Source organism: Mustela lutreola, chromosome 7, assembly GCF_030435805.1.
Source record: "Mustela lutreola isolate mMusLut2 chromosome 7, mMusLut2.pri, whole genome shotgun sequence".
Taxonomy (NCBI): Eukaryota; Metazoa; Chordata; class Mammalia; order Carnivora; family Mustelidae; genus Mustela; species Mustela lutreola.
Genome location: NC_081296.1, coordinates 75,961,001 through 75,978,503, shown reverse-complemented (window position 1 = coordinate 75,978,503; position 17,503 = coordinate 75,961,001). Strand labels below are relative to the sequence as shown.

Sequence of the window (17,503 nt, the reverse complement as noted above, 5' to 3'; positions counted from 1 at the left end):
AACCTCCAGTACAATAATACTACAGTTTTAGAAAGAGCACTTAACAGAAATTGATTCCATGAATCTGCTCATGGAGTCAAGATAGGCAGACTCCAGTTGGAACCAGTGATACAGTTCGTCATATAGAATGTGCCCCTGACCTGTCTAGCTTCACACATCACCTTTTACCATAATCTTGATGTTAAGATTTATGTCGTGATTAGATTTTCCTGAATGCTAGTACTAAGAGTGAAAAGAAACTCAAAGACTCCAGTTATTTATTAGAACATTGGAACTATTTTAAGATGAAAAAGTTACTGTTTTTAAATTCCCATGTATTTTAACAGTGTTCATTTTTTAACAGGTAGCCAATATGTTCTACATTGTAGTGATTATGGCTCTTGTATTACTTAGTTTTGGTGTTCCCAGAAAGGCAATACTTTATCCTCGTGAAGCACCATCTTGGACTCTTGCTAAAGATATAGTTTTTCATCCATACTGGATGATTTTTGGTGAAGTTTACGCATATGAAATTGATGGTAAGGGTTTATATTTATAAATTCATCTTTTGTTTATTTTGTGTTTTAAAGTCATAATTGCATTACAATAATATTACATATTTTCACAGGTCAAACTGTTATTACAAACCTAAGCCCTCCGAAAATACATTCATTAAGAAGACCAGAAAAAAATCTATAAAAATTAATCCAAAAAAGTATTTTAGAATTTTTTCAGCCACAAATGGGAATCTGGCCTTACCTGACTTATACAATAAGGATATTTATTAGCTCATGTAACATAAAGTTCAGAGGTAGAATGGTCTTTGGAGTTTGTTAATTCATAGTTAAGAACACCTGTTCTTTTTCATTCTACTGTGCTGTAATCACAGTGTCTGATTTATACGGGTTTCCTTTCTGATTAGAAGACTGTCACTAGCAGTGGGAGGAAAGAGACAGTGTTTCCCATGGTTCTCTTAAGGGTAAAAAGTCCCTTTCTCAAAAGGCTCCTAGTAAACCTATTCCTTAAATCTCATTAGCTCAAATTGGCTTTAGTTTCCGACAAAACAGTTGTGGCAAGGATGATAGGATTACAGTGATTAGACCAGTCATGGTAGGTTGGATAAACTCTTAAATTAACAAAATCCAACTGTGAATACATTTTCTGCATAAGGTAATAATTTTTTTTTAATTGTTTTAGCTAATGAGGCTAGATAACTTGTGGACATAGGTGATGTTGCTGGCTTTCGGGGATATTCTACTGAGGTCCACAGTTGCCCTTTAGAATCTTTACTTGATTAGTTTGCTCTTGATCTCTTTTGCAGTTTCTCTCCTGTCTTTACTCCTTCCTTACCCCCACCAGTTGTTGCTCCCTACCTACCTATTTACAGGCGATTAGGTCAGGAGGTGGGTACCTAGTGGTCTTTAGATGTTATCAGGTTTTGCTTAAAACAGTGAAGTTTTACCAGCCTGGTCAAACTTTGTGTTCAGTGCTTTCCTGTTCAGTGTCATTTTCAGGTTTTCATTTTCTGCCCTTTTTCTAACATGACTCTGGTTTAGTTGTTAGAAAGCATTGGATATAGCTTTATAATCTCCCTCATTCTCTTCCTTGGGTATTTTGTTTATTTTGTGTTTTAAAGTCGTGATTTAAAACTTTTGATAAAACTTTTTAAGATTGAAAGAACCTTGTGCATTCATTTGCCTGTGAAACAATTTGAAAGGAATGATATCGCCATTGAGTGTTTTAATGGTGTGTATGTTCTTAAATGATTGCTATAGAAATACTAATTGTAAGCATTTATATAAAACTTGTCACTAATTCATGATTATTTAATTCTAATTCTTACACTACTGAACTTGTTTTACTTAATTCTTTAATACTCTGGTGGGTACTAAAGCTCTTCTTTTCCTTGCTTTTTTATTCAGCTGTGTTTTGGCTTCAGAAACATTCCTAGTGGAGTTAATGAAAAGCAAGGAATTCAGACCTAATCATTGTATATATTGACCACTCTTTCAACTCTCTTGTGACATAATAAGATTAACTCAGCGATCTTTATATTTGTAAATTTACTATGAGTTTACTGTACTATGTTATAGTTCAGTTATTTTTCTTACAGAAACTATAAAGTGTGGCTGAATCAGCAGATTTTATTCTACTTACTGTTCCTCAAGCTAAGCTATGTCTTGAAGTGCAGATATAACACACAACTATGTACCTCTTCCTCTGGAATAGAGTAGTAGAACAGCTACCCATATCCCTCACAAAATTTTTTTGTGTTGGAGTATTTTTAAGTTTGTATTCCAAGTGCTTGCCCATAAGCTTTTTACTAGAGTCTGAAACAGATTTGTACATATTGAAACTTCCTTCAAACAAACAAATACTAATCAAAAATATTTACTGATGTGATTACTGTATCTAATTTTTGTTCTTCTTTCTAAAGTGTGTGCAAATGATTCCACTATCTCTCAAATCTGTGGTCCTGGAACATGGTTGACTCCATTTCTTCAAGCAGTCTACCTCTTTGTACAGTATATCATTATGGTCAATCTTCTTATTGCATTTTTCAAGTAAGACTTTTATTCATTTGCTTATTGTAATGATATTTAATATATAATTCTTATTTTGAAAGAATTATACAAAACTTCAAATCTCAAGGTTTTCTTGAAGTTTAAACTACTGTAATTATCTTAGAAAATTACGAATGAGAAGGCATACTTTTTCAAATCAAATGAGACTTTAAATTTGAGACTTAATTATCTTTCAACATGCAGTTCTTTTATAAATTTAACTTTTATTTGGGAATTATACTAAGTTGCCAAGGAGTACACACGCTCAGTATATAAAACAAAGGCAAGTCATCAAAAATCTCAATATTTTGGCATACATCTTTCTGTTTTTAATGAATATATATGAATCATTTTTTCTCTTCAAAAATAAACTTCTTAATATTCTTTATACTTTTTTTTTTTTTTTAAGATTTTATTTATTTGACAGACAGAGATCACAAGTAGGCAGAGAGGCAGTCAGAGAGAGAGGAGGAAGCAGGCTCTCTGCTGAGCAGAGAGCCCAATGCGGGGCTCAATCCCAGGACCCCAGGATCATGACCTGAGCCAAAGGCAGAGGCTTAACCCACTGAGCCACCCAGGCACCCCTTTTTATACTGTTTTTGACTAAGCAAAACATGAATATTATCCCACATTAATAAATATCTCTATTTTATTTATTTATTTATTTATTTATTTTAAGATTTTATTTATTTATTTGACAGAAATCACAAGTAGATGGAGAGGCAGGCAGAGAGAGAGAGGGAAGCAGGCTCCCTGCTGAGCAGAGAGCCCGATGCGGGACTCAATCCCAGGACCCTGAGATCATGACCAGAGCCGAAGGCAGTGGCTTAACCCACTGAGCCACCCAGATGCCCCCTCTATTTTATTTTTAATGCTTACCTGGTATTCCATGATGTAGAGACCTTAATTTTTCAACCAATATGATAACATTGTTCAGTTAGGTTATTTATAATTTTTTGTTCCCAGAAACTATGCTGTGGTTAAATTCTTGATCATTCCTTAATTATGTCCTTAGATTGTTTTCCTAAAAGTAGAACTGTTCAGTATGCATTTTTAGGACTTTGCATTTAAGCTAAAGTAGGCGTGCACCCCCAATTCTCTGCCAACACTAGGTATTATTATCTTTAAATTAAGGTTGCTAATTTGATAGTACATAAGAGTATCTTGTTTTTGTATGCACATATTTTGTTGCTACTGAGATTGAATATTTTCTTATAGTTTTATTATTTACATATAACTTTAAAATCTTAAGATCATATTTTCTGCCTGTTTTTCTGGGAGTTTGTAATGATATGATCCTCAACAATACCAAACTTGTGCCTTATATTTACTGCATATATTTTTTCCAGTTTCTCATTTGCTTATTAGTCTTGTGTATATGGTATTCTTTTGAATCCTTGTTTAGAGCAAAATTGCAGTAAAATCTTTAGTATTTAAAATTTTATTATGTGATTTAGCTATGTTTTATTTTTATTCTTTGTTATTCAAGCAATGTGTATTTACAAGTGAAGGCAATTTCCAATATTGTATGGAAGTACCAACGTTATCATTTTATTATGGCTTATCATGAGAAACCTGTTCTGCCTCCGCCACTTATCATTCTTAGCCATATAGTTTCTTTGTTTTGCTGCATATGTAAAAGAAGAAAAAAAGATAAGACTTCAGATGGACCAAGTAAGTAAAATATATTAAGGGAAATGTTTTTATTTTATCACTTATCAGTATTACAGTGAAAGTTAAGTATTAATTTTACTCAGAAGACTTAATTGGCTTATTTTACTAATAAAATGCTTTTGTTGAATTTGTCTGAGCATAAAGGAATTTTAAGTATAATAAAATATCTATAAAAGTGTATTTAGTATTAAACTTCTTTTTGAATATGGCATTGTCAGTTTGTTTTTGTTAAAATGGTAATATAAACCATGACATTTGCTGTTCAACAAACTATTTTTTTGCTGCTCTGCAAACAACACTTTCAGTTTATTCTGTATACTACATGAGACTAATCATCATATCTGTGCTTAAAATTTTAAAGTAACTTTCTGTTCTACAAAGTTGATTCTTAAATCCTCTACCTGGATGAGTGAGGGAGAGGAATAAAGAGAGATAGGGGAAGAGTGGTTTTTAAAAAATTATTTTTATTAACATATATGTTATTTGCCCCAAGGGTACAGGTCTGTGAATCACAGGCTTACACATTTCACAGCACTCACCATAGCACATACCCTCCCCAATGTCCATAACCCAACCAGGGGAAGAGTGTTTTGTAGGAAGAAGAAATTAGAAGAAAGGTACCTGAAACTGTTCTGCTGAAGAAAAAAAAATGGAAATACTTGTCCAGTGCTTTAGAAACATTAGAGTAAAAAGAGAAAAAAATTACAGATGATGGATATAGTCTTATGAACCCTAAATCATAAGACTCATGAGCTGTAATTTGATATCTTGATAGGCTTCTTAATTTTTTTTTCTTTTCCCTCCTTAGAACTTTTTTTAACAGAAGAAGATCAAAAGAAACTACATGACTTTGAAGAACAGTGTGTTGAGATGTATTTTAATGAAAAAGATGACAAATTCCATTCTGGGAGTGAAGAGAGAATTCGTGTCACTTTTGAAAGGTTCAGAAGTTCTTTAATTATAATTGATTATGTCACAGTGGATTCTGATATGCCTTATACATGGTCATTGTTCAATTTATGTCAAATAAGTAAGCTTAGTAATAGTTCTATATATCAGAAGATAATTCACTTCTAATATTTAGTATAAGTCAGTAAGTCAGTTTCTTATTATTTTTTAACATTTGTTACAGAGGACAGAAGAATTAATGTTCTTTACTAGTCAGTGAAGAAAAGTGAAACTATATTTTAAAGCTTTTTTTTTCTTGTGGCTTTGCTACATTCTGGAAGCCGATAGTATAGTTATAATAATGGTAATGGTATTTCTATGTATATGTAACTTTATACTCATTTTCATGTGTCTTACTTTGATGTGGGCAAATTATAATAATAACAAAAATGTTTTTTGAAATCTTGATTTTATTATAATAAAATCAGCACCAGACCCTTTTTAAACATTAGGTGTGTCATTTATAAAGAAATAAATAATCATTTTATTTTATATCTTAGCTTATTTGAGTGCATGTAAAATTTCTTTTTACTGTTGTCATTTATTGAGATTACAAAAAGAGTCTCCAAAACATTAATTTTTAACATTTATAAAAAGCCTGTGTTTTTCCCTACAGGGTGGAGCAGATGTGCATTCAAATTAAAGAAGTTGGAGATCGTGTCAACTATATAAAAAGATCATTACAGTCGTTAGATTCTCAAATTGGCCATTTGCAAGATCTTTCAGCCCTGACTGTAGATACATTAAAAACACTCACTGCTCAGAAAGCTTCGGAAGCTAGCAAAGTTCACAATGAAATCACACGAGAATTGAGCATTTCCAAACATTTGGCTCAAAATCTTATTGACGATGGCCCTGTAAGACCTTCTGTATGGAAAAAGCACAGTGTTGTAAATACACTTAGCACCTCGCTTCCTCAAGGTGGTCTTGAAAGTACTAATCCCTTTCTTTGTAATATTTTTATGAAAGATGAAAAAGATCCCCAATGTAATATATTTGGTCAGGATTTACCTGTGATACCCCAGAGAAAAGAATTCAATTTCCCAGAGGCTGGTTCCTCTTGTGGTGCCTTATTCCCAAGTGCTATTTCTCCTCCAGAACTGCGACAGAGAATACATGGGGTAGAAATGTTAAAAATGTTCAGTAAAAATCAAAAATTAGGCAGTTCTTCTAACAGCATACCACATCTGTCGTCCCCTCCAACCAAATTTTTTGTTAGTACACCTTCCCAGCCAAGCTGTAAAAGCCACTTAGAAACTGTAACCAAAGATCAAGAAATTGTTTGCGCTAAAGCTGCAGAAGGGGATAATGTAGAATTTGGAGCATTTGTAGGTAAGTTTGGGAAACTAATATTTGTATATCAGTATTATTCTTTTATTAAAATTAACACCTTAGAGATAAAATAAATAGCTAATTAATAAAACCATGTACTTACATGGTTGTGGGGACTGCATTTCATAAAATATAGTTCTAAAACTTTTAAAAGGAATCAGGTGGGGGAAATAGGTTGAATTGAGCTGTAATAGTTGTGTTGGCACATAACCTCTTCAGTGAATTTACTATAACAACATTTATATATAAAACTTACTTGGTCTCTTACTTTTGATTTTGAGACTCTTTTATTGAATTTGGTTAACGTGTTGAAAGAACCTGAGTGATTCATAAATGTTAGATACTTAGGGAATAATAGAAAGGTACAGTGGAAGCTAGATAGAAATAACTGGAAAAGAGCAATATCTTATAAATTGGGTGGCCGTATAATTTTTCATCTCAACCTGTACACTTTTGATAGTGAAAGGGTAAGCTAATAATTACAATTAGGCTAATAGGGAAAGCCAGGACTCTACTTGGAAAGTGAGGATATATGGTCAAACCACTACTGCCCAGAGAGGAGAGCATTTCAGAAAGGAATGATTCGTTCTTACACTTCAGATAGCTAAAGTAAAATAAGGACTGAAAATAAATTTATTTTGGCAATGATAACAAATTAATGGCCTTGGTGGAATCTGTTTCAGTAAGTGGTTGAGGGAGAAGCCAGATTATATTGAAATAAATTGTGAATGGGAGGAGGGAGTGTAAAGAGGAGTACTTGGGGAGCAACTATAAAGCTCACTGTGAAGGTAAAAAGAAAGAAATAACTAATACTGTGGTTTGTAGGTAAGGTTTTTTATTTGTTTTGTTGTTAATGATGGGGGAGACCTAAGCACATTTTAATATTGACAGTGTGCCATATGGAAGAAGGTGAAGAGAGAATATTTCATAGAGCTAGCTAGGTCTCTAGTATTTGGGAGAATATAGTGTTCTAACAGTGTTCCTTTTAGATTAGTAAAGTTTAAAGTATTTAACAAGTTCTTAGATGGGGCGCCTGGGTGGCTCAGTGGGTTGAAGCCTCTTCCTTTGGCTCAGGTCATGATCCAAGAGTCCTGGGATCAAGCCCTGCATTGGGCTCTCTCCTCAGCAGGGAGCCTGCTTCCCCCTTTCTCTCTCTCTCTCTCTTTCTGCCCTGCCTCTCTGCCTACTTGTGATCTCAGTCTGTCAAAAAAATAAGTAAAATCTTTAAAAAAAAAAAAAAAAGAAGAAGAAGTTCTTAGAAAACAACTTGAGTGGTTTGTGGGCATGACCAGAATGTTCTGAGGCATGAATGAGGCCCTCTGTCTCTTCAGGTTTGAATTTTTCCATCAGGTAGCTTCCTAACCTGGTCTTAACACTTGTTTGAGCCTTCCTAACTTAGAAGTTTACCTAGGAATGAAAGATGTATGGAGATTGGTCAGAGAATATGGTATGTCTATATAATCTCTACATTGAGGTCAACCCTGTGAATTATCTAGGTACTGAGCATCCTGATCTCTACTGCTAGACTGGGTGAAGTTCACTGTGGATTTATAGAGACAACTTTTCCTACATAAAATCTATCGCAATTTATTTATTTATTTTTTTAAGATTTTATTTATTTATTTGACAGAGAGAGATTACAAGTAGGCAGAGAGAGAGAGGAGGAAGCAGGCTCCCCGCTGAGCAGAGAGCCCGATGCGGGACTCGATCCCAGGACTCTGAGATCATGACCTGAGCCGAAGGCAGCGGCTTAACCCACTGAGCCACCCAGGCGCCCCTATCGCAATTTATTTTTTAACAGTATAATACAGTCTGTATGTTAGTATATTGTCATTCGAAATAATATGTGTAGATAACCTACATATTTATTTCTAGGTACGATGTGTGTGTGTATAGTGGATATATTATATGTGTGTGTATATAGTGGATATATATGTATAGTAAATATTATATATGTAATTTTATATTTTAAAAAATAATTTAAAAATTTATTAACATATAATGTTAATAGACATTAGCCCCAGGGGCACAGGTCTGTGAATCGCCACGTTTACACACTTCACAGCACTCACCATAGCACATACCCTCCCCAGTGTCCATAACCCAACCACCCTCTCCTTACCCACCCGCCCCCCACAACCCTCAGTTTGTTTTGTGAGATTAAGAGTCTCTTTGTAATTTTATATTATTAATAGTGAAAGTAATTGCTTACCTTTTTTCTTTCTAAATTTCAAGCAATTCATATCACATGTAGGGTTGTTTAAGGAGGCCTTTGACTTTTGCTGTTACTATATACTGAACTACTCATCTTCTCTAGCTTCTTGACATATTTTTGGTATATAACCAAAGATCTATAGGAAACTTTTTAGACCCATCAAAACTACTTAGAAAACAATACAAATCACTTTTTTATGTAGGCTTTAGACAATGACATTATTTTGATAAGAAAAAAGTATATATTTTTTGTTGTAATTTTTTTTTTCTCTTTAAGGACACAGAGATAGCATAGATTATTTACAGAAGTTTAAAGAAGCATCGAACAAGATAAAAGAAATATTATCCGTAAGTAAATCCTTACAACAGCACAATTAAATCTTATTTTGCTATTTGGGGATTTAGTTCAAAATAGAACTAAACATTTCAGTAAAAAACAGTTTTAGCAGAGACCATCACCAACATGATTATCCCAAGTATTTAAAAGCTGTACACCATTTAAAAAGAAGAAACAGGGCACCCAGGTGGCTAGTTCACTTAAGCATCTGCCTTAAGCTCAGGTCATGATCTCAAGGTCCTGGGATGGAGGCCCACATAGGACTCTCAGCTCATTGGAGAGTCTGCTTCTCCCTTTCACTCACCCTTTGTGCTCCCCCCCCTTACTTGCTCGCTCACTCTCTCTCAAAAGATAAAGTCTTTTAGAAAAAAAATAAAGAAAAAATCTGCAAATAACCTACATTTTTATTTATTTATTTATTTATTTTTTTTTTTAAAAGATTTTATTTATTTATTTGACAGACAGAGATTACAAGTAGGCAGAGAGGCAGGCAGAGAGAGAGAGAGAGGAGGAAGCAGGCTCCCTGCCGAGCGGAGAGCCCGATGCGGGACTCGATCCCAGGACCCCGAGATCATGACCTGAGCCGAAGGCAGCGGCTCAACCCACTGAGCCACCCAGGCGCCCCTAACCTACATTTTTAAATTGATGAAAATAAAAAACACCTATTTAACATTTCTCTTTTTTTAAAAATGCTTCTCCCTGTACATTAACCCCATGACTAAATACTAAACTGAACTCTTTCCCAGGCCCAGAATTTTATTAGAACGTAAACCTGTAGCCAAGCAGTAAAAAGCTAAATATGGCAATAACTACAATATAATGTGCAGGTGTAAGATATTCAATAAATGTTAAGTAAATTTTTAAGTGTGTGGAATAATGAGTAAGAAGTATTTCTTAACCGTTGCTTTCATAAATACCCATGATAGTCTTAATATGAGGGAAAGGAACGAGTAGGGAATCCAGTTTTTTTAAAGTTGTGTCTCTTGTTTTATCTTTCAGTTTCTTACAGGGAGGGAGGGCTGACTGGGAATTACAATTTAAAAACAAGACATGGATGGAGTGAAATTGAGCATGCAGATGATAAGGATTAACAAGTAGAACTTCTTTTATGGGAAGACTGACAAAATTGTTGCACAGGTGTTTTGAGCTGGAAAGAAAGACTGCTAAAACTGTTCTCTAACTTAACCATTTAAGAATCTGTGTATTTCATCCTATATAAACTATGCAAACCCTTTTTAATATTAAAGGGGATTTTTAAAAAAGTAGTCTGGGGAGGGTGCTTGGGTGGCTCAGTTGTTTGGGCATCTGCCTTCAGCTTAGGTCATGATCCCAAGGTCCTGGAATTGAGTCCTACATTGGGCTCCTTGTTCAGCAGGGAGCCTTCTTCTCTCCCTGCCTGCTGCTCACCCTACTTGTGCACTCTCTCTCTCTGACAAATAAAATCTTTAAATTAAAAAAAAAAGTGATCTGGGGAGTTGTTGGTACTTGAAGGCGTTTGTTTTTCTAGTAAGGCTGGTGGAAAGCACGATGGAATACATGAGAAAGAGAAGGTTCAGGGTAACCATTGTGTAAAGTTACTAAGAAGTCAAGAGAATACCAGGAATATAATTTCTCAGCTATAGAGTTGAAATAGCATGAATTTTTTTAGTAGCCATATCAGCATTTGGATTTCTGCCAGGAAAACCGAAGGCTATGAATGCGTATGGGGAAAGTAAATCTTTGGAGTGATTCTGACTAGAGGATTGGCATGACACCACAGTAAAAGATTAGAACTACTAACTAATTGGAAATCTTAAGAGTTGTCAAACTCAGCAGCCAGAACCTTAAATTCACCATCTTCTTGCTTAGCAGACATGTTTCTCCTCCTGTATTTCCTGCTTCTGTTAATAACATTAACATTTTGGTTGACTTGGGCAAACTGCACTCCTACTTTCTTCCATTTAATAGCCAAGTCTAAGTCATTTTGCTTCCTAAATGTTTTTTTTTAGTATCTCTGCTTCTCTCAGTCCTCAGTAACAATTACAGTTACTCTGACTTAGGCTGTCATTCTCTAATATGTATTTCATTAAACTTTTAAGATTTTATTTATTTATTTGACAGAGATCACAAGTAGGCAGAGAGGCAAGTAGGGGAGGGGGAAGCATGCTCCCTGCTGAGCAGAGAGCCCGATGCAGGGCTTGATCCTAGGACCCTGGGATCATGACCTGAGCCAAAGGCAGAGACTTTAACCCACTGAGCCACCCAGGCACCCCTTTCATTTCAACTTTTAAAATGTCTCTAAGCGTGTCACAGTGGCAGTTGAAAGAATTCTATCAGCACGTTCTCGTGGCGTCATTTTGGTATAATGAAGCAGTTGGTGTACACAGGAAGTCATTTAGGATAAATGGATGTTCCTTAATGGGGAAGGGTATATGTGGAGGTTTCCCCACAGATTTCGCCTTTTAACAACGAACCTATTAAATGACCTTAAAGCCAGGACTATGCTAAAAATTTATGAATGGGCAAGTAACTTTCTGGTAAAAGCAAGAAGAAGATACACATTTCTGTGAGGAGGCAGAAAACTGGTAGCTGTGTTTTGAATTAAACAATTTTGAGTAATTTACTTAGAGAAAAAGAACTCAAACTGTAATAATAGAATAATGAGCTCTAGCTCATGGTCATCTAAGACTTGGAGTTCTTGAATGTTTATGATTTATACACCCCTTGAAAATCAAATGAAAGCTATAGACCTTCTTCCCAGAAAAATGCACATACACAAAATTTTTTCTGTTAAGGTATATGGAATTTTACAAATCACCAATCCTGCACTAGAATTTCTGTCACTAGAGTGAAACCGATATGTCATTGCATCGAATAGTATATATCAAGGAAAGCACTTAAATAAAACAAATAAAAAATAGCTAAAACTGGTTTCAAAAGAAACAAATCAGAAAAGAAATTGGAGTTGCTTTGTGACTACAGGTAAAAATGAGAGCACTCTCACTTGGCTGTATAAATCAGCTATATATGAAGAGCACAGAACATCAAAGGTTGAAAAGCCTAATTTTCTTGAGATGTAAGCTAAATCTACTTATTAAAAGTAATAGTTTATCATAGTAACATTTTAAAACTCATTGTTTCTGAAAGGTGGTAGAGGTTTGGGAATATTTTGAAGTTGCATAATAGTGTGTGACCTGTTTATAGTTGAAAACAGTATGAATGTATTGGATGTCCCCACATTAGTTTAATGCAGTTTGTTCATCCAGGAAAAAGTACAGGTAAAAAGAAGAAAGGAAGGGAAAACTAGACTATAAAATACTACTCAGGTAGAACAGTTGAAATAATGAAGATTTAGCTAAACATTTTGGTGACTCCAAAATAACCCTTCTGCAAATAAGAATTTTTTTTTTAAGATTTTATTTATTTATTTGACAGAGAGAGAGATCACAAGTAGGCAGAGGAGCAGGCATAGGGGTGGTGGGGAAGGAGGGAAGCAGGCTCCCTGCTGAGCAGAGAGCCTGGTGTGGGGGCTTGACCCCAGGACCCTGAGATCATGACCTGAGCCGAAGGCAGAGGCTTAACCCATTGAGCCACCCAACGCCCTGCAAATAAGAATTTAATAAGAAGGATCGGATTAGAAATTGTTGAGAAGGAAGATGCTTTGTCAGTAAGTACAAATTGGATAATTGAGTAGAAAAAGTCTGTTTATGGTTTTTTTTTTTTTTTTTTTTTTTTTTAAGATTTTATTTACTTATTTGACAGAGAGCGAGCACAAGTAGGCAGAGTGGCAGGCAGAGGGAGAGGGAGAAGCAGGCTCTCCCCTGAGCCAGGAGCCTGATGGTGGGGCTCAATCCCAGGACCCTGAGATCATGACCTGAGCCAAAGGCAGCCCCTTAACTGACTGAGCCACCCAGATGCGCCTGTTTATGTTCTTCAGTCACTTCATAAGCTCAGATGAATTCTAACTTTAAACGTAAAAACTCAAATCATTTAAGAAAATAGAAATACTAAGTCAGTAAAATCAGGAGGACTTTCTAAACATTCAAGGAATTTACAATATTAAAGGAAGGATGTGAAGAAATTTAAGTACCAAAAAATGGAAATCATAGATAAGTCAAAGCAGATCTGGAAAAAATTGAAATGTGACATATAATGATCAAATAGATCTTTATTATATATGCAGCTCATATAATCAGTAAGAAAGCTACCCAAAACATTCCTTCTTTCCCATAAAAACCACTCTTCCACGCTCTAAACTGTTATAATCTGTCCATGTTGGTGTAAAATAGCTTTTTGTTTTTTAGGTGAGCTGATAAATGTTTTATTATTTTCCCTACAGTTTTCCGTATTTTCCCCCAATTTTTTATGAAGTTGTATCACTATGAAAAACAATTCATTCAGATTGATTTATGGACAATAAGCAAGTAGGATATTTTGATGTAGTTTTTTTAGATTGTCATTGAAGAAAATTAACTGTGACCTTTTTGGTCACAGTTAATTTACTCTTCAATGTAATTTTTTCTTTGGTGTAATTTACTCTTCGGTGTCCAGGTAGATTAAAGCATATTGAACTAAATAGATACAGAGACTCTTGTGCTACTTAGAACAATTATTTGAAATTCAGTTTGATTGTTTTTAAATTGTGTATTTGTACAATATGCAGAATGATGTTCCTTCTGAAAACACTTTGAAACATGTGAGTTCTCATGGTGGATTTACTGAATGTCGCAAAACTTCTATTCCTCTTCATTCAGAACAAGGTAATTTCTGACTACGTGAATTATATTACCAAACATGCTCATTTAAGCTTTAAATGTATTTTATCTATATCACACACCTGAAGAGTACATGTTTTCAAGAGTCAGAAAGTGATGATTCTGGTCCATCACTGTTTCTTTAAGCTTGAATAAAATACATAATCCTAATATTATTCTTTTTTTTTAAATTTTTTTAAACAAATTGTTCAGTACATAAAGATGAAATATATAAAGACTTAATTTTTAATGAACCTGCCGATTTTAACTTTTACAAGTGAATCTGTATTTTAATCTTTATAGTCATTTAGTCAAAATATTTTTCTAATTTAACTTTTAAAAATAGCTAATACATTTATTTGTTTCAGAATTGAAATACAAACACATTCAAGCAGTTTGAAAATAGCCTCTCATTTCAGCCTCACATGTAACCACTTTTATTTAACCTCTAGAGTTTCACACTTATGCATCTTATACGGCAGAAGTCTTTTCTTCCTCTCATTTTTTTTAAGATTTTATTTATTTATTTGAGAGATGGAGATCACAAGTAGCAGAGAAGCAGACAGAGAAAGAGGAGGAAGCAGGCTCCTGGGCTGAGTGGAGAGCCCGATGCTGGGCTTGATCTCAGGACCCTGGGATCATGTCCTGAGCTGAAGGCAGAGGCTTTAACCCACTGAGCCACCCAGGTGCCCCTCTTCCTTTCATTTTTACACGGAAAGTAACATATCATACATGCTGTTTTGTACCTTTAATTTTTCACTGGGTAATATAAAGGCCTGGAGATGTTTTCTTATCATACTTTGTTATGAATCAGTTATATATGCATATAAATTTATTAATCACCTTCTCGTTAATGTGCATATAATCTTTATAAGGTTCCTTAAGAAAAACATCACTACGATGTCCACCTGACCATCGTTTCCCTTTTCATTCTCTTTTGGTATCAACTTGGATGTTTTCCAGGAATGCAAGTTGGTTTAACGTTAACATAAAAAATATAATTGACGAGGGGTACCTGGCTGGCTCAGTCAGTAGAGCATATGACTCTTGATCTTGGGGTAGTGAGTTCAAGCCCCATGTTGGGTGTGGAACTCACATTAAAAAAGTACACACACACACATATACATATATATGTATATATATTTTATTTATCTCATTTTAAAATAATTATTTATTTGTGTGTGTATATATAATTGAGGCATGATAGTAATAGGTTAGAGGAGAAAAATCGTTTGTTCGGTAGCTACATAAAAGGCATTTGATGAAATTCTGCATCCATTCATTATTAAAACTAGCAAAGTTAGAATGAAGTTTCCTTAATATGAATAAAGGGTATCTATAAAAGGTTATCACAGATACCATATCTCATAATGATACATTGAAAGCCAGGTGGGGAATCAAGGCAGGGATTCTATTACCATTTCTATTTAACATTGTAGCTGGAGAAATAAAGTAAGAAAAAGTAATGGTAGAAGGGTTAGGAGGGAAGAAATAAAACTCATTTTCAGTAACAGGGATATTATTTCTGGAGTTAGCACGCTTCTAATTTTGCATCCTAATATTTCAGTTTTAGACAATAACTATTGACCTCCCAGTAAAGAAGGCAAGGATAGAACTCTTCCTTTCCTCTCTCTATTCCCCAAACACACACACACACACACACACACACACACACACACACACGAGTACATATACACACACATGTTTACTCTTTCCCACCAATATAGTCTTATTGTAATTTTGGCTAGATCAACACTAGGTTCTCTGCTGTTTAACTACATTTCTTCAAGATACTTAGATACTTAATACATCTGTCAGTTTCGTTATCTTGAAAAAGTTTTGCCCAGACTCTTTTAATGAACTTAAATCTGACCTTTCCCCTACCTCTACATTTGGAATAGAGGTTTTGTTCTAAGTTTCTCCATCACATTCATTCTGAGGTTTTTCTTTACTATATCATAAAATTGTGAAATCTGAGGTACTTTAGAATTTAACATCCTGGCTTTTTAAAATAGGCTTAGTTTTAAAGTTTATTTAGGATAAACAAACCCAGATATGATAAAGATGGCATCTAAAATCACAGGAGAAAAGATGAGGTGTTTTTTTCCCATTACTGTAAAATGATGTATGTATAAGATTATTAATTGCAATGTTGTAATGACAGGAATTGAAATCATACCAGATGTCCATCAATAGGAGTTTGGTTATTATTCTGTACTATTATTGTGTACCCATAGTATGAAATTCAATATAGCATCAAAATAGAATAGAGAAATTTTCTGCGTACTGATAATGGAAAGATCTCCAAGCTTAAAGTTATAAAGCCAACAAGAAAAAAACCCAAATATATAATAAATATCATCCTACCATTTATGGTTTAAAAAATGATAGGTGTGTACACACACAAAATATTCATGGTAGGATATACAAGAAATGGAAATACGAAGAGTAAAACTTTTTCCTTCATACTCTTTTTTACTGCCTTTTTACAAAAATAAATAATTTTGATGTCCAGTAAAAAGACCTCTGGCCTTACGCAGTTCTTATCATCAGCAATGTTGGGGAGAAGATAAATTATCTTAAGAAAGTTAAAATGTGTAGAAACACTTGTGTTTGGTGGTTAATATTAAAATAATTTTTAGTTTTGTAACGTATGTTTTAAATTTTTCTTCAAGTAGAAAGTAGCAGTAGAAGGCCATCTACACAAGAAACTCATGAAGTAGATTCCAAAGCAGCTTTACTACCGGTTTGTACATTTCAATTAAATAAATGTGTATTTTAAGGTACATATATTTAAGTATTTAGGTATATATGTATGTATTATTATTTTTATACTTTTATGTATTTCATCATGATAAATGTAGTCTTTAATCCCTACCCCCTATTTATCCCATCCTCCCTCCCATCTTCCTTCTTCCCAAATCATTATTCTCTATAATTAGAGTCTTGTTTTGTCTATCTATGTTTTTGTTTTTTTTTCTTTGCTCATTTATTTTGTTTCTTAATTCCACATATGAGTAATCGTACAGTATGTGTCTTTCTCTAACTTATTTCACTTAGAGTTATACTCTCTAGCTCTATCCATGTTGTTGCAAATGGCAAGGTTTTATTTTTTATGAGTAAATAATATTCCATTGTATATATACCATATCTTCTTTATCCATTCATCTATCACTGGACATTGGGCAGCTTCCATTGTTTGGGTGGTATAAATAATGCTGCAGTAAACATAGGAGTGCATATATTCCTTTGAATTAGTGTTTTGTATTTTTGGCTAAATACCCAATAGTGCAGTTACTACATCAGGGGGTAGTTCTATTTTTAGCTTTCTGAGTAACCTCTGTACTGTCTTCCACAGTGTCTGTGTCAGTTTGCATTCCCACCAGCAGTACAAAAGAGTTTTTTCTTCACATTTTCGCCAACACTTGTTTCTTAATGTTTTTGATTTTTGGCCGTGCTGACAGATGTGATGTGATACCTCATTATAGTTTTGGTTTGCATTTCCCAGTTGATGAGTGATATTGAGCATCTTTTCATGTGCCTGTTGGCCATCTGTATGTCTTCTCATGTCTCCTGCCCATTTTGATTGGATTATCTCTTTTGGGGCTGTTGAGTTGTATGTCTGTGTATATTTTGGATGCTAACCCCTTATCAGTTATGTCATTTGCAAATACATTCTCCCATTCCATAGGTTGCTTTATAGTTTTGTTGATTGTTTCCTT

General features: G+C 34.3%; 1 protein-coding gene across 4 annotated transcripts in view; it reads left to right on the top strand.

Moving 5' to 3' along the window:
* TRPM7 (transient receptor potential cation channel subfamily M member 7) overlaps positions 1-17,503 on the top strand; it is a 113,023-nt gene that overhangs the window by 73,869 nt on the left and 21,651 nt on the right. For all 4 annotated transcript variants that reach the window (XR_009355572.1, XM_059181532.1, XM_059181533.1 and 1 more), the window contains exons 22-29: positions 344-518; positions 2,417-2,543; positions 4,033-4,217; positions 5,026-5,158; positions 5,782-6,497; positions 8,989-9,059; positions 13,691-13,787; positions 16,457-16,527. Coding sequence is in view for 3 of the 4 variants with exons in the window: in XM_059181532.1 (XP_059037515.1) it covers positions 344-518; positions 2,417-2,543; positions 4,033-4,217; positions 5,026-5,158; positions 5,782-6,497; positions 8,989-9,059; positions 13,691-13,787; positions 16,457-16,527 (1,575 nt within the window). In the remaining variant the exon portion in view is untranslated. The remainder of the gene's footprint in view (positions 1-343; positions 519-2,416; positions 2,544-4,032; positions 4,218-5,025; positions 5,159-5,781; positions 6,498-8,988; positions 9,060-13,690; positions 13,788-16,456; positions 16,528-17,503) is intronic.